The following is an 18006-nucleotide window of genomic DNA, read 5'->3' on the forward strand; positions in this document are numbered from 1 at the left end:
ACTGATTCATCCAGTCAGACTCCTGCTAACATATAGAGAACCAGAACCTGAAGATCCAACAGTGATTCTTCCAGTGAGACTCCTGCTAACATATAAAGACAGAACCAGAACCTGAAGATCCAACACTGATTCATCCAGTGAGACTCATGCTAACATATAAAGACAGAACCAGAACCTGAAAATCCAACACTGATTCATCCAGTTAGACTCCTGCGAGCATATAAAGAACCAGAACCAGACCCTTCAACGGTCCAGTGGAGGTTCAAGACTTGATCGAGATATAGGCAGAAGTAGAATAACAGACAACTAAAGATGACGAGCAGGAGATAACTAGTAAACTACAGCAGGTATGGTTTAAAAAGATGGACTTTAATATTCTATTGTGAATTTCCCCACGGGGAGGACTAAAGAATCAATCTATTAATCTCGATGAACAGCCCTAAAGGGTAAAGAGCATCTGATAGAAAGTTAAATGTTAAATGGACAAGAAAATCCCAGCTATGGTATATAGTAACTGACTGTTATAAAACCTGGACCATCCTGACCCACAGAGTTCTTTTCTTTAGGTTCATATCTACTCTTTATTTCAGGCTGTGTATTTAACTGGTACTATCACCCATGACTAGTTGAAGTCATCCTATTAATATGTCTTTGGATAGAACACTGGTATTTATTTGAGAAACAGGAAGTGTAGATGAGCATTTCCTGTTGAGTTTATTTTGGAGGGTGATAGACTGATCCTGACAGTGGAGCAGTCAGTGGTGATAACTGGAGGTAGAATCTGTAGGGGGAATGTTTTCACTCAGGTTCCGGGTGGTGGATGTGGGCTGTAGCATCCACTTCAGTTCAGCTCCTTCAAAGAGTAAAAGTTATATCAGATAGAGACCTAAAATACTTTGTTAGTACAAAGAGTAAAGCTTAACTTCATATCATGGAACTGCAGGTTTACACAAATTTCAGAAAATTAAACAGGTTAGAAATAAACTTAAAGATTTGGATTCTAAAATCTTATTCCTACACAAACAGTTCAATTTGATTTATATATCAGCAATTACAACTCAGTCAAGATAAGATGGGCAGATACCTTATTATCCAAGGTCTGGTCAGAACATTCGAACTTAGTAAGTTACAGTTTCATTTAACAGATGCTTTTATCCAAATGACGTATGACTGAGAGTAGATCCAACATGAGGGAGGTAGGGTTAGCAGGGCAGCACTGAGGACCTCACTGGGATTTGAACCATCACCCACAGTCAGGAATGTTAGTCACTGAGCTATCCAGCTGTACACTTAGTAAAACTTAGTAAATGTGTGCGGCCCTAATGTAGATGATCCAGGCTTCTCTACAAATCTGTTTCTTCCTCGCTCAACAGATAATAGCAGGAGATGCTAACTGTAGCTGGATCCAAACCTCAGCAGGTCTACAGGCTACGATCAGTCCCAGAACCAATGCAGAACAACTATTCTAGGTTTTACTGAAGAACTAGGACTGATAGACACATGGAGGGAACTGAACCAGATAGCAAGGATTATTTATGTTACTCCAGTACACATAATACATACTCACGTATCGATTACTTCTTAATACCTATGGGATTATTCTCCAAAATACAAACTGTTCCTATGATTGCAATTTCAGACCGTGCACCGTGTTGTGTATGAGGACACTAAGGTGGTGAAAGACCCACCTTTCAGCTCAAGTAACTACAGGACCAGGGTTAGACTATTTAGGGTTAGGGTTAGGGTTAACCCCTAACCCTATTTAGGAAAATGCATAGATGAGTTCTTCAAAATTAATACCCCACAAACTTCTGCCAGTACCAGGTGGGAAGCATTTAAGGCTTTTCTTAGGGGACATAAAATAAGCCTACAGTTGCTCTAACTCTAAAAAAGCACAATAAGAAAGACAATATTTCGAGGATAAAATTAGAATCGTCCAAGAAAAGGTTTATCAGAAAAGTGACCAAGAACAGAAAGAAAATTACTAATTCTGAGAGCAGAATATGATGAGCTAACAGTCTCTGAAGACTCAAACATTTAATGAACAAGGAGATAAAACAGGTAAACTACTGTCAAATAAAACACCTGGAAACTAAAAGCTCAGTTACAAACATTAATGCTATTATTACAGATTCTTTGGAAATCAACGTTGTCTTCAAAACACTTGATGAAAAACTGTACAATACTGAAATTAAGACAGACCGAAAAAACACAAACAAATTCTTAGATAGGTTAACTATACTGTCCATCTCAGGGCAACTAGATTTAGACACTACCAAAAAAGTAACTGGAAGTGAGATTAACTCTATGAAACCTGGAAAAAGGGCAGGACCAGATGTTTTCAGAATTGATTTGTACAGGAAATTTAAAACTAAATTGTTAGCGCCACTGCTGGAAATGTTCCTAGAGGCATTTCAAAATGAGACCCTCCCATCTTCTATTCTTCAAATTATATTAGACCTAAACCAGGGAAATCCCCAAACAGATGTGAGAATATGAGGCCAAACATCTGGTTGAACTCTGACCTTAAAACATTCAGTAAAATTATAGCAAGATGGATACAAACCCTAATGCCAGACATTACTGACAGAGACCAGAATGGATTTATAACTGGAAGGCAGGGTTAGGGTTATATTATTAATATCAGTAAACTTCAGACCCAGCTCTTCCATCAGTAGACCAGAGAAGACCTTTAAGGTGGAGGATCTGTTTGCTGTTCTGGAGAGGTTTAGGTTTGGAGAGAGTTCAGAAAATGGGTCTATCTGATTTATAAAATGTCAACAGCAGAAATCTTGACAAACAGAAACATTTCACAACCTTTTAACACCAAAACATGCTGTCTTCAGGGTTGTCCACTGTCCCGGCTGCTGTCCACATTAGCAGTAGAGGCTTTACCAAATGTTTTACAATCGCAGACACATATTCATGGAAAAAGAGTTGGGCAGACTGAACATAAGCTGTGACTCTATGCTGATGATATAATTCTGTTCATCACTAAACTAAATGAATCAGTTCCATCTCTGCTACAGTTAATAATATCTGGTGACAGTTCAGACTATGCAGTAAATGAAATCACATAAGCAGTACTAAAGCTTAAAGAAAGGACAGAAGACGCCTAGCTCCACAGGTTCTTCACTTTAATGTGTGGAGGAATTCACAAACTTGGGGATAGAAGTGGTCCCAAAGATAGAAGATGTTGATGCTAATTATGGGCCACTAATAGATTCAGTTGATAGATGGACGTCTCTTCCTGTTTCACTAACAGCTGGAATCAATATTCTAAAAGTCAATATTTTACAAAATCTAATTGATCTTTTTGAGAACATTCCCCTGCTGACACTGAACATTATAAAACTTTTACATGGATTCATTTGGAACAATAGAAAAGTTTGTTTCTGTTCTATGTGATCCTGGAAGGTTAAATTTCCAGACTGATTGGTGGATTACTGAGCAGCAGGAAGCTCCTCATTGGACAGAAATGAAACTCAATCTAAGACTCTTCCCATGTTCCTGAACTCTGGCAGTGAAAACTCTACAAACTGACAAGTGACTCATAGTTAAAGATTCGAATAAAATCTGGTTCGATGTAATGAAATATCTAAAAGAACCAGATTCAGCCCAGTATGGAGGAACTGGTTCTTCTGATCAGTGTTGCCAACTTGGCGACTTTCTCGCTAAATCTGGCGACTTTCCAAAGCGTCCTGGCAACTTTTTTTTTGTCAAAAGCGACTAGCGACAAATCTAGCGACTTTTTCTAGAGTTATGGAGACTCTGACATGACAGCTTGGATCGTTCTGCAGTTACTGTCCTCAATGAGCAGCAGGTGGCGCTGTGAGCTCCTCCCCTTCACAAAGCACAGCCGGTCAGTCTAGTAACCCCACAGCATCCCACTGTCTGATTGGAGGAGACCATAGACCCACATCACTCCATGGCCAGATGGCAGATGAATCGCGCAAAGTCGCTGTAGATCCCGTCCTGGCTTACAGAGCGGGATATAAATGAAAATGTTTCTTCACTGTCATACTAAAATAAATCACTGCATTTAGCCTCTAGTTCAAAAACATAGGGTTAGGGTTATATACTCACTTTTTGTCTCTCCCATAACGTTATTCCTCTCTCCTACAATGTCGATTACAATTACAAGCAAACGTGAAATTATGCAAATTAGGCAATGACGTAATTAACGACTTCTAGTGAATTTTAGGACACTCAATAGCTACTTTCCTTACTGAGGAGTTGACAACACTGCTTCTGATGCTACATTTAGAGTCTGGGCTTCTAAAGGACTTGAAAAGATCCAAGATCTAATCTATCAGTTTCTGATATTATGATGCCTTTAGAACAACTGAGGCATTAGTTTAATCTGAATAGAGAACTTTTTTTTCCCATTCCTAACTTAGAAGCTTTGTAAAGCAAATCAGAACATGAAGTAAACCCCACAGTCACCTGATGGAACACTGAGAACAAAGGATGGTTTAAAAAATGTAATCATATCTGAACTCTAGAACATGTTAACGTCTTGTTCATCTGAGAGCTCACAGTATGAGAATATCAGCTCTGTGATGGAAAGAAGGTCTGGAAGTTTCAGCAGCGGAGTAGAAATCCACCTGAACTGCAACTCAGACATTAAACCCACGGCTCAGACTGATTTATGCTAACTGGCTAAAGCTACCATACGTAGCTCCTGAGAGCTAAACCAGTTCAATAAGAATATACCAGATAGACGAACTAAATACACAGAGATTAAAGGAACACTTTCACTGTGTTTGGCAGGGCAGAAAGATTAAAACATCTGGGAAAGAGGTCTGAACTACATGAGAGCATTATTTTAAAAAATTAATTGGACCCTAAATAGTTTAGAATTGTAGTTAAACTGGAAAAAGACCCTCTGGAGTTAGTGAGGGACATGGAGACCCTCTGGAGTTAGTGAGGGACGTGGAGACCCTCTGGAGTTAGTGAGGACATGGAGACCCTCTGGAGTTAGTGAGGACATGGAGACCCTCTGGAGTTAGTGAGGGACATGGAGACTGTTGTCGTTGTTTGCTGTGTTTCATGCCGTCTGGTTTTACTTTTCTCTTTTTTGTGGTTATTTTTTCTGCGTACGTAAATCTATATGTTGAATAACATAGACATTGCATAAAAATATTCTTAAATAACTGAAAAAGTGATTAAAGTAGTGGAATTAATGGTTCAGGGGATTAGATGCAGTTTAATGTGTGTTATTTTTGGTTGATGTTTTTATGTACTTATTGAGATAAATATCACAAGCACAGCAGTGGAAGCAGGAATGAGGCAGCAAGCTGCTGTTTTTTTTATTGATCTGTTGCTGATTGATCATTTATTGGTTGTTCAATTCTGGTGTTGAAAGTGATGAATTATGTTTAATCAGCTTCAGAGCAGCTGGTGTGATTGGATGATGTCACTCATACTGAGGATGAGATATTGATCAGCTTTAGATTGACCTTTGGTTCTTGTATTTTTGTTTCATGTAAAGATAAACGGACCCTGTCGACCACTTGACGTCACACTGGCTCAGACAGAATCATCCAATGAGAGAAGACGCTCTGCTTTGTTCCTTTGATTGACAGGGCCTCGAGCCAGTGGCTGTGCGCCTGCGCGGCTGGCATTATTACGGGAGGGCGGGGCTAAGCGCCGCTCGGCAGCACAGCGGAAGAAAATGGCGGCCGTGGCTGCAGAGCCAGGAGCTGCTGCGGTTCCGACAATAACAACAGAGGGCCCTCCAGAACCGGGCCCGGCCGGCCCGCCACTCCCGGGATCCCCGCCGGAGCCCGCCGGACCGCAAGGGTCCGGCCCCGCCCCGGAGCTGGCCGTTCCCCGGACGGACGACGGTGCGGACGGGGAGGGCCGCCATGTCAGGCCCGAGCTGGAGCCCGCGGCGGGAAAAGCTCCTCCTGAGAGCGGCGCTGCGGACGGACCGCTGGACCGGGGCTCCGTGGACCGGTTCTCTCCCGGACTGCCGGCCAGCATCCTGCCGGACCCGCAGCCCTCCGCCGTCTTCCTGCACTCCTTCCCCGCTCCGCCGCCCGTCACCGAGGCGGGCCTGTCCCTGGCGGAACCGGCAGAACCGACCACCAACGTGACCACGGACCGGGCCGAGACCGCGGACCGAGAGCGGTGCTACACGGCTTCAGTCCAGAAGGAGCTGCATCCCGGGACCGCGGAGGGCGCCGCGTCGGAAGGTAACACGGACCCCCTGTCTGTCCCGACCGGTCCGGACCGGGACACCGGGTACGGAAAGAACCCCGCGGGGACGGAGGAGCCGACCGGCCGCGGCCCGCGGGACTCGTCCCCGCCCTGCCGGTCCCCGAAGAGGTGGCTGGTGACGGAGGCCGTGAAGCAGGAGAAGTCCGGAGAGGAGGACTCAGAACACCCCGGATCCATCCAGGACCTGAGTCCCGGCTCCGAGGTCCGGGTCTCCCTGGACCACGTCATCGATGACGCGCTGGTGGTGTCGTTCCGGCTGGGGGAGAAGGTGTTCTCCGGGGTCCTGATGGACGTGTCGAAAAGGTAATCAGATTACATCAGAGTCACATCATAGAATAGAATCAATAGAATGTGCCTTTATTGTCATTATACAGTATATGACGAGATTGGAGAGCTTCTCCTATTCAGTGCAAAGAAATCTTAAAGATACAAATAATAATAATAATACAAATAAACAGTATAAATAAAAGTGGATATGAATAACAGAGTGAATCACATCAGACAGTCATCAGATTACACACACACAGCTACAACCAGGAGTAATCAGATTACACACAGTCCCAACCAGGAGTAATCAGATTACATCAGAACCTAAAAAGCCTGATCAATACCGGTGATCAGTAACATTATTGGGGGAGTTCACGGCTTTCAAAAAGGCAAAACTTTATTTAAATGTTTTCATCAATATCACCGATCAGATTCCAATAATCAGTGACCTGATCACTGCTGTGGTTTAGAGCTTCTGGTGCTTCAGGCTGCTGCTGAATAACCATTTAAAATATAAAATACATAAAATACACACTACTACTACAGAAATACTACCTGCAGATAAAGTACATGAAGTACACACTAGTACTACAGAAATACTACCTGCAGATGAAGTACACATTAGTACTACAGAAATACTACCTGCAGATGAAGTACACATTAGTACTACAGAAATACTACCTGCAGATTAAGTACACATTAGTATTGAAGTTCCATCACATCATATTTTTTGCTATAAACTGATTTGACCAATCAGAAGCATTAGAGGACACAGTCCAGAACGTTACTGTGGCAACGCTGAAGTATCAATGACTGGATGATTAACTTCCTCCCATGAACCTGAATGGAGCGTTTAGTTTGAGTTGTGTTCAGGTTCTGTGAGTATTACTTTATCGAGTAGTTTTACGGCGAGGGAGCGTGGCTACTGAAATGATGTCATAAAACACGCTGAAAGCATAAAACACGCTTAAAGCAGCTCAGCACAGAATGGAACATTAGGAAACACGTGGTCCGTGTTGTTGTGGTACCGATCCAGTTGCCACAGAAACCAGACTGTAGCCGTAGAAACATGGCTAGCAGGAACCAATCAGGAGGCAGCATTTACACCTGAAGTGTGATCAGAACTGTGAGTTAAATGTAAAGTTTGGACATCACAGGTGATCAATAAAGATCAGAGACTGAAGCGTGACGCAGGTGAGCTTTAACCCTTTAAGCGCCAAAGTCGCAATATTGCAACAAGCAACATTGCTGAACATAACAAGCCATAGCTGCAAATATAGTGCCTCATGTAGTTAGTACTTTACACCAGGAGATGGCAGACATCTGGGACTTCAATCTGAGCATCATTTGTCGGCGTGTTTTCATTCAAAGTTTTGGAGTTCATAGAGTTTGAAAACCGCCTCCCGGTCGGGGAGACGAGGGTCGCAGTCGGCACATAACAGAACGCAAGATAGCGAGAGAAAACCCACCATGCCGAGAGGTCTGATCAACGTTGACAAAGTATTTCATCAAGTAATGGCTGACTCAGATTCTGAAGAGGGATATTCACCCTCTGATGAAGCTGTTCTGTTGTCCAGTGAGACAGAAAGTGACGCTGCGTCCGTGCATAACGGCAGCGAGTCCGTGCACCGTGACTGTCCACAAGCAGCACATACTGGAGCCGATGCTTTGCTTCACCATGTCCGGGGTGGCAAAGGGGGGCGTGGTGGGTGTAGCAGGGGTGGTCAAAACACCGCTAATAGTGAGGTGGGTAGCGGGGATGCAAAAAACGGCGGAAATAGCGGCAGAAGCGGGATAAAATGCACTGATAATAGCGGCGGAGGCTGCAGTGGCGTTCATGGCCCCGCCGTAAATGACGATCATGATGGCTGGGTTTGCTTGAGAGATGAGGAACAGCATCACAAGTGGATCAGACATTTTGATGAGCCTGTTGGGTATCGTGGAGAGAGGAATCTGACAAATTCTGAGCCAAGCAATGCCATCTTGATCAATAAACATCTGTAATAGTTATGTAGTCCATATGTCCGCCTGGTGACGTCATAATATGCAAATTAGATGAGTGAATTTACTCCCATCACAAACTTTGGATCATACTGATGATTTTACTCATTTACAGTATGCCTTTATCTCTAATCATTTTCAAGTTACAACCTTTTGAAAAAGTGATCAAAACTGAATATTTTATTGAAAAAACTGTGGTGCCTAAAGGGTTAAATGATGTTTAAACACTTTAGTGACATCTATCAGGTATTGATCAGTAATCGATTAATGACAGCATCCGATCATTAATAAGCTGTGACCACAGGAGAACCATGGATCGACTACCTGTCCTACCAGACCTGATCATTCGAACGTGGATCGACTACCTGTCCTACCAGACTGATCATTAGAACGTGGATCGACTACCTGTCCTACCAGACTGATCATTAGAACGTGGATCGACTACCTGTCCTACCAGACTGATCATTAGAACGTGGATCGACTACCTGTCCTACCAGACTGATCATTAGAACATGGATCGACTACCTGTCCTACCAGATCTGATCATTAGAACGTGGATTGGCTACCTGTCCTACCAGACTGATCATTAGAACGTGGATCGACTACCTGTCCTACCAGACCAGATCATTAGAACGTGGATCGACTACCTGTCATACCAGACCTGATCATTAAAATACGGTGACCGAGAGGTGCAAACCAAATTTACATAATGCAAAACACTTATACAACCTCCAAGACAAATTTACAAGCGACAAAACACTTTTACAAGTCCGAAAACACTTTTACAAATCCAAATTTAACCGGAAAGGGAATGTCCCAACTCCGGGGTATAACCGGAAGTGACAACGAGGAGCGGCTAATGCAACTTTTCGTTGTTGTTAATGGTGAACCAAGCGAGCGGGTGATTGTTGCATCGCGGCCCAAATAACTTTGCACATCTCAAGTTTAGTTCAGTTGTTTTTACTGAAGCTCGTACACAATCACCAAGCACATATCTTTTAGGTACCGCTTCTTCTGTGGTTCTCTCACAACAGCAACATTCAGTAGGTAACATTACGCTCGTGCGCCCTCTACTGGAGAAACCGTATAACAACAATATAACATTGTAATAATTACTGTCCACAGTATACTTGTACATTTAACTTGGAACAAACCTTGGTATAACATTTAAAACAATAATATTAAATCTCAGTATACCAGAGTGATGTTTTGCCCGTTTTGTGGGTAACATATGAACCGATTGACGCGGTTTTGGTTTTCGTGTGGTCGGTCTTTAGAGTGTTTAAATGTCGCAGATCAGACCGACAGAGTGCATTAGCCGCTCCTGTTGTCACTTCCGGTTCAATCCCGGAGTTGGGACATTCCCTTTCCGGTTAAATTTGGATTTGTAAAAGTGTTTTCGAACTTGTAAAAGTGTTTTGTCACTTGTAAATTTGTCTTGGAGGTTGTATAAGTGTTTTGTCGCTTGTAAATTTGTCTTGGAGGTTGTAAAAGTGTTTTGCATTATGTAAATTTGGTTTGCACCTCTCGGCCACTGTATTAAAACGTGGATCGACTACCTGTCCTACCAGACTGATCATTAGAACATGGATCGACTACCTGTCCTACCAGACTGATCATTAGAACATGGATCGACTACCTGTCCTACCAGACCTGATCAGGTTTACTATAACTGAATATGAACAGTAGAAACAGGAGTGAAGACGTCTGGTGTTTGTTTACTGATCGATAGACTGGGATGTGATGTGAGGGACGGAGCCTCTCCGTCACTCACCAGAGCTCTGTACAGAAAACAGGTGACGTAAAAGAAACGCTGATTAATCTATAGCTGATTAAACAACAGATGATTAATCTACAGCCTAATAATCTACAGATGATTAATCTGGTTAACCTGGTTCTGGAGAATGAACTTCGAGGTCTGATCAACTTTTCCTGAAAGTTTCCACAGATTGTGTTTATTTTGATCGGATGCTTTCATTAATCAATTACTGATCAATACCTGATCACTGAAGTGTTTAAACATCATTTGAAGTTCACCTGCGTCACGCTTCAGTCTCTGATCTTTATTGATCACCTGTGATGTCCATTCTTTAAATTTAACTCAAAGTTCTGTCGTTACTCTGGTTTTATTTGTTTAGTTTTCTTCTCTTTAAAAACAAAACAAACAAAACAATCAAAAAAATACTGATAAGAATACTGTTAACGTCCCGGAACGATTAGCAGATCGGTTACAGTTGTAGTAATATCCGTTCCTGTAGCCGTTAGCATACCGGAATGATAAGCAAATCGGTTACAGTCGTAGTAATATCCGTTCCTATAACTGTTAGCGTCGCATTAGCCTCTGTTAAAGCAGCTAACTGATGTTTGTGCTTCTAGCTCAGTTTTTGGAGGTTGTGCCTCTGCAGAGATGTCAGAACAGAGTTAAAGTTAATCTGACTTGAGAAACATGCTAGGCTGCTCCAGATAGTGTTAGCTGCAGGCTAAGAGTACAGCTAATCTCCTAGCGATAGCCGTAGCCTAGCACCATCTGCAGCACTTTCACCTGTGATGTTTATTAAGCTTTCAGCAGTTTCCAACACATCTTTAACAACTCACCGGAGATTTTCCTCTCTGCTAAGGGCTCAATTCTATGTAAACAATAGTTGTGATTTGCTGTTACTCATGACATGCAACAGCCAATCAGATCAATCTGTGGGCGGGACAGATCACAGAGTGGTAACAGACAGAAGGAGCTGCTGAATCACAGCCGAACAGGAACATTTCTTAAAATAACGACAGATTATCTGAAAAATGCAAAATGTTAGCGTCAGTAATTTGCCAGGCTGATAATTGGTCTGTTTCTCAGGAGAACAGATCCACAGTGTTAAATATGTGGATGTTCTCAGTCATCCAGGTCATGATAAGTCTCAAGCAAGCATAAGTTATGGCAACTGGACTCACACGAGGTTAGTCCAGTTGCCATAACTTATGCTTGCTTGAGATCCACAGTGTTCCTTCTACACAATGTCTAAAAGGCAGAAAATAGCCGCACAAATCCACTAAAGCTTCATGTTGTGCCCTTTCAGCAGAGTAAGGAAAGTTTATTATGTCTTTCAGGCAGAGATGGTTGATTTCTCCATGAATGTATAATCCTAGGTGAAGCTTTAAACTGTTTCAGAGTCTGTAGCTTCAGGAAGAAGACTCTCTGTGTCTGTAGCTTCAGGAAGAAGACTCTGTGTCTGATTGACAGAAAATGTTACTGTCACTTGTTCATCTGTCTTCTAACTTTTTGAGGATCATTTTAAACGTGTGAATTCTCAGCAGTTGTTTTCAGCTCCTGTGTTTGTTGTGAGATGGCGTTATGAAATCCATATTTAAATGAAGCTAACTCTGGTTAGCATGTTAGCATGTGGATGACTTTATTTCATCCTCGTTCTGCTGTCGGACAACTGAAACATCTGGAAATGAGAGCAGCATTACTGTCGTTCAGCTGGATTAGAATGTAGTTTAATGACCACAGAGGGCAGGAGAGAAGCTAAAGCATCAGAGCATCCACTTTATGTAGCTGTTTAAATTTAATAGGCGCCCCCTGGTCGTACAGCCAGGTACTGCAGTTAGTCTACTGCTGCACCATTGGTTGGTTATTATTGGTCATTGCTAAATCAACATCTGTAATCCACAAGAAATTTTAAGTCAGGACTAACTAGAAGATGATTGAGTCTCCAAGGTTCTCATGCTGTGTATGTGTGTTTCCAGGTTTGGACCTTACGGTATTCCCATCACAGTGTTTCCCCGACGGGACGACCGGAGTCGACCTCTGATGTCCCTCCAATCACAGCCAGTTGCCAGCGATGACCCGTCCACCAAACAGGAAGAGGTCAACGCCAGTTCTCCACCCCCACCCCCTCCTCACCCCTGGACCTCCAAACCGCCGCCACTTTTCCAGGAGGGTGCGCCATACCCCCCTCCGCTGTTCATCAGGGACACTTACAACCAGGCCTTACCTCAGCCACCGCCGCGCAAGATCAAACGGCCAAAGCGGCGTTATCGCTGCGAGGAGCCCACCTCCATCATGAACGCCATAAAGCTCCGTCCCCGCCAGGTGCTCTGTGACAAGTGTAAGGGTGTGGTGGCGACAGGTGGGCACAGGGAGGCACGGCGGGGTCCGGTGGACCTGAGGGGTGAGGAGGCATCCCGGCGGCGGAGGCCGGCAGAGGGACCGATCTCCTCTGAGGTCAAACGGCTGCGGAGTGATGACAAGGGAGGACGAACTGATAGACGCCCATCATCAGGGATACGTGTGTCGTCTTCATCATCATCATCATCTTCCTCCCGCCGAGTTTTGACGAGCGTGGCTTCCTCCTCATCTTCATCGTCTGCTTCGTCCCGCCGCATGCACCTGAAGCTGAACTCTAAGAAGGTTCTGGCCAAAAGTTCTTCTGTTGATCACTCCAAAGCGCAACAGGTTCTCAAGAAACTGGCGAGGAGCTCGCAGGCGCCGCCACATCACCGGCCCACTGATCAGAACCAGAACCAGGACCGCACCAAGGCTGTGACCCGAGCAGCCGCCCTGCAGAACCACAACCAGAAGGTCCACTTCACTCGCCGCCTGCAGCACCTCAGTGGTGCCGCCGTCGGCTCCAGCACTCACACGGCGCTCCCACCTAGAATGCGCCTCAAACCCCAAAGGTACCGTACAGACGAGGGACCGTGCTTCTCCTTGTCCCCGCCCAAACAGAGCGCTCGTCCGTCACCACCCAAACCTGCACAGTGCCCTGCTCCCACACTAAACCCAACCCCGCCTAGTGACCCGCCTCCACCCAAAGCCACGACTCCTCCCCCGTCCTCCTGTACACTCAGTCTCTCCTTGGAGACGCAGGAGGCCCCCCCCTCTGATGGAGGAGGGGCCGATCGGGGAGATGAGGGAGGGGAGGAGCAGGAGGTGGAGCCTCCTCCCCCCCCCTCCTCCTCCTCCTCCTCCTCACTGGACTCCTCCCACTCAGAGTGCAGTTCCACAGAGACCTTTGACCTCCCCCCCCCAGGAAACCCCCCCTCCACCTTTTTGCCTCGCCGCCTCTCCTCCCCCCCTCCTCCACCCAGAGCCGATTGCGAGGAGGCACATGGCGGCGGCGAGGAGGAGGAGGGCTGCGACCCGAAGAGGCGACGTAAATCTTCCACGTCGTCCTCATCCTCCTCGTCTTCGTCGTCGTCATCCGTCTTCTCCAAATCGGTGTCCAAGTGTCCGCTGCCCGACGGCCGCACCGTGTGCGTGGGCGACATCGTCTGGGCCAAGATCTACGGCTTCCCCTGGTGGCCGGCGCGTGTGCTCGGCATCACGGTGTCGCGGCGTGGCGATACCGGGCTGGCGGTGCGGCAGGAGGCCAGAGTGTCATGGTTCGGCTCGCCCACCACGTCCTTCCTGCCGCTCGCCCAGCTGTCGCCCTTCCTGGAAACCTTCCAGTCACGCTTTGATCGGAAGAGGAAGGGGCCGTACCGCCGCGCCATCGCTGAGGCCGCCAGCGCCGCCAAACAGCTGACGCCCGAAGTCCGGGCTCTGCTCACACAGTTCGAGACGTAGTATTGGCTAGCCCCGCCTCCTGTCCCGCCCCCTGCTACACATGCCCCACCCTTAGTAGAAGGTGGGAGGACCCAACTCCCTGACTGATCTGTCAGTCAGACGGACAATATTTCTATTCCCTGTTTAGACGGGGGGGGGGGGCTTCTGGGTGTCAGGGGGCGGGCCTTATTGCTACAGTTTCCTGCCCCTGTCTTCACAGAGGTCCTCAGTTTTAGCAGGTGTCAGTCAGCGACAGCGTTTCAACTCGCCTCGCTCGGTTCTTAATGTGATGATGTCATAGTGGTGTCATCAGACAGTCAGTTACAGATTGTCCAGGTGCATCATGGTAAATGTAGCATCCATTCATCTCGTTATTGTTTGGTTTTTAATTATTGCAGAACGTAGCCTGCTGATTGCTTTATAGAGCTGTGTCATAATGATGTCACAATGTTTAAAGTAAACACTAATGTCTAAACGCTGAAGCTAAACTAGGCTCAACTGGTTATGATTGATTATTCATGGTATTAATGATCGGTCAGAACGTTCTGTTTGTTCCTGATTCCGTTGTTTTGTTGTGCCGTGTCAAACGTTTGGGCTCGGCGATGTGAAACGCTGTGACATGCTGATGTCACGTCCTGAGGACCGCCCACCGAATGCAAACACTTCCTGTTTTTATGGAGGCTTCATTCCGTTCAGGACTAACCCCACCCTACAGCTGAGTATTACTGTGAACCATTACCGAGGTCAGGGCCCCAAACATGGCCGTCATGTGACCCTGTTCAGACTCTGACATCACCTTGTGGTCATCAGTACAACAGCTGTGATGTCATTGTTCTCTGATTGGCTCATAGAGGTTTTGTTTAAACAAACTTTTGATTTGAAGTTGAGATTTTTATTTAGAGTATCAGAGATGTTCGGTGGGACGATGTCTCACTCGGTCTGTGTTCGGGGGACAAACGAGGGACAGACGGGGGACAGGTAGGACACACTGACTGCACTGCTTCCTGACGATGAGGAGGATGAAGGTGGATTTTTCCTCTCTGCTGTTTGTTCTTTCAGACTCTTTTTACCGTCTGTTTGCAGATCAGAGATTCTGAACAAAAACCTGTTTGGACAAAACAGTCGGCCTGTGTACATGTTTTTCTCCTGTTTTAAATCTATTAATAAACTGTCAAACTTGTCTTTGAATCGTCGTCGTCGTCATTTGAGCCTGTCACTCTTCTTCTGTGATGGTTTTGCTGTAGGAGTCCCACCGGTGCAGACCTCAGATTTTCTCACCTGCAAACAGATGTTTGGTAAACGGGTCTCCAGAGCTGCTTTCACCCGAAGCTTCAGCAAAACCCAGAACTTTCCGAGTGTCTTCACTCCTGTTCAGAACTCCTGACCTGCAGCAGATCCAGATTCAGAGTTCACATGATGGTTGCTGATTTCAGGTCAAAGCACCTCTGATCACCAGAGTGGGAAAATAGCAGTGGGTACTGGCTAAATCCTGGAATATAGGACTATGCATTGAGTGTAACAAGCACTAGATAAGTCCTGGTGTGTGGACCTAGGTACTGGATAAATCCTGGAATATAGGACTATGTATTGAGTGTAACAAGCACTAGATAAGTCCTGGTGTGTGGACCTAGGTACTGGATAAATCCTGGAATATAGGACTATGTATTGAGTGTAACAAGCACTAGATAAATCCTGGTGTGTGGAACTAGGGACTGGATAAATCCTGGGAAAGTGATTTGGTAACATTAGGTACATACTAATTACCGAAATATCAGAGCAGTTTAGACTAAATCCTGGAGGTGTGGTCAAAGACTGTCCTGTCTTTAGTTGCTGTTGTCATAGCAACGAGCAACAGAAACCCCAGCAATCGTAGGTTATTGATCAGCTGACCAGGATGTTTACATTAAACTTTGTGAGCGTTGACAGAATGCTGGAATTGATGAATCTGTCACTGATCAGCCTCATTGATCAGTGAATCATTCGGTCTGTAAACGTCATAATATTGGAATCAATTGTTGATCACTGGAGGCTGATTGTTTGTTAGCATTTAGCTCTCTGCCAAAACTCAGAACCAGACAGAAAGCAACACAAAGATGGCTCTGTTTTTATTGATCAGTGAGTATTTACCTTCTCTAATGATGTCATCACTGACTCCTGAGTCTGATGTCATCACTGATACCTGAGTCTGTGATGTCATCACTGATACCTGAGTCTCTGATGACATCACTGATACCCGAGTCTCTGATGACATCACTTCCACCATGAGTCTCTAATGGTGTCATCACGGACTCCTGAGTCTCTGATGTCATCACTGCTACCTGAGTCTCAGGTGTTCGTGGCTCTCTGAGAGTCACAGAGCTTCGGACTCTGAAACACTGAGTTCCTGTAGAACCGTCGGACAGGTGTCAGACTCACCTGAACCACAGGTGTTTCTTTTAGTTTCAGAGCATTATCGATAACTGATTGGGCGGTTACTTTAGTCATCAAACTAAAGTCTGTTCATTTTTCTAGAATTTTAAATGTGAACCTTTTGAAAAGTTTACCTGCCTGCAGGTGTGAACAGGTGATGTTCCTGGTTAACAGAGACTGATTGGTGGATGAACTGATGCTTGTAAATGATGCATTCTCTCTCTCTCTCTTTCTGCAGCACAACATTGAAGAGCTGCTGACACTGAGAATCCTGCGCTGATTGGCTGAGAGGCTGTGATCAATCACATTTACACAAATAATCAGTAATTTTTATTTAAGTGAAGAGTTTATATTTATAGAGACGGAAATGCCTTGACCAGTCGACATGAGTGTTTCCTTGGTTACCGTGTTCTAATCAGTGACATCATGTTAGATTTTGCGTCCTCCAATCAGCAATCAGATCATTAGACAGTTAGCCAATCAGCTCCCAGTTTACCTTCGTAGCATGAACGCTGCTCTCCATGGAAACCAGAGTGACCTAGAGGAGCTGAAGTTTGCAGACTTTATTCCTGCACCTGAATGCACCGTCTCGTCTGGCGGATTAGGCTCTGCCCCCATCGCCTCACCAGGAGAAGACGTGTTAGCGTAGCTGAGCACAAACCGTGTCTCATTTTGCTAATGGCACCGTCTGGACTCGTCCCTCCTGCTGGAGACAACAGGAAGCAGGTTTTAACAGTAAATATGACATCACAGCTACATCATCACAACCTACATCTGTTTTATGACTTCATAGTAACTGAAGCGTGTTCAGGATGAGTTTACAGAAATAATTCAAGTCATTCTTCAAACAGCAGACATCTTTTATTTTTTAACTCACTCTGAGATATACAACAAACAGAGCGACATTAATAATGACTCATTTATATCATGTACACGTTAGTCCGTCCTGCTCCCGACATGGTTCGTATGTTCCAGCTGAGTGTCGTCTTTTTTACGTCACGGGTGCAGAAAAGACTTGGAGGACACACCTGAATACACCTGTCCATCCTGGCTCAGAGCTCCTCCTCCGTCCTCAAAGTGCATTTTAGAAACTGAGACGTCATTTGTTGTGACTGACTTCCTGACAGAGGCGGATGTTTGAGGCTGAATCAGTGAAATGAGATGCAAGCAGGTGGTTTCTTCATGATCAGGCAGGTGGACCAACAGAAATGTTGGTGCAGGTCCAGGTTCAGCCCTGAAGGTCTTCACATGTCTCACTGTCACCAGATTTCAACAGTCTGAAGGAAAAAGGTGAAATGTGACAGGAAAAGTAAAGGAGGCTTCCTGTAACTGTGAAGCATTTCTGAAATCAGAATAAAACCTGATACTTGATCAATAATCAACTGATTTTTCTGACAAACAGGAACCAGAGGATTGTTTCTCTTTCTACACCTAAGAAGAGAGTTTTCATTGTGATTGGTTCAGATGGTTGAAAGTGTTTGGAGCGGGTTTGCTCTGGTTGTCTGGAGTTTTAGTTTTGGTCCTCACAGATGTTTTTATTTCTCTGGAAATGATGCAAACAAACTATT

At 45.0% G+C, this 18006-nt stretch overlaps 1 protein-coding gene across 1 annotated transcript; it reads left to right on the forward strand.

The window, feature by feature from the left end:
* The first annotated feature begins 5645 nt into the window (after positions 1 to 5645).
* On the forward strand, positions 5646 to 15209 carry pwwp2a (PWWP domain containing 2A). Its single transcript, XM_023262466.3, has 2 exons — positions 5646 to 6528; positions 12229 to 15209. The coding sequence occupies exons 1-2, from the start codon at positions 5678 to 5680 to the stop codon at positions 14048 to 14050; spliced, it is 2673 nt and encodes an 890-aa protein (XP_023118234.2). The 5' UTR covers positions 5646 to 5677; the 3' UTR covers positions 14051 to 15209.
* Positions 15210 to 18006: the final 2797 nt, after the last annotated feature.

This window comes from Amphiprion ocellaris, chromosome 14, assembly GCF_022539595.1.
Source record: "Amphiprion ocellaris isolate individual 3 ecotype Okinawa chromosome 14, ASM2253959v1, whole genome shotgun sequence".
Classification (NCBI taxonomy): Eukaryota; Metazoa; Chordata; class Actinopteri; family Pomacentridae; genus Amphiprion; species Amphiprion ocellaris.

Excerpts from the sequence above, each read along its gene's own strand:
- pwwp2a (XM_023262466.3), top strand. The coding sequence starts at position 5,678 with ATGGCGGCCGTGGCTGCAGAGCCAGGAGCTGCTGCGGTTCCGACAATA. Across the intron at positions 6,529-12,228 it reads CTGATGGACGTGTCGAAAAG|GTTTGGACCTTACGGTATTC; the intron begins GTAATCAGATTA and ends GTGTGTTTCCAG.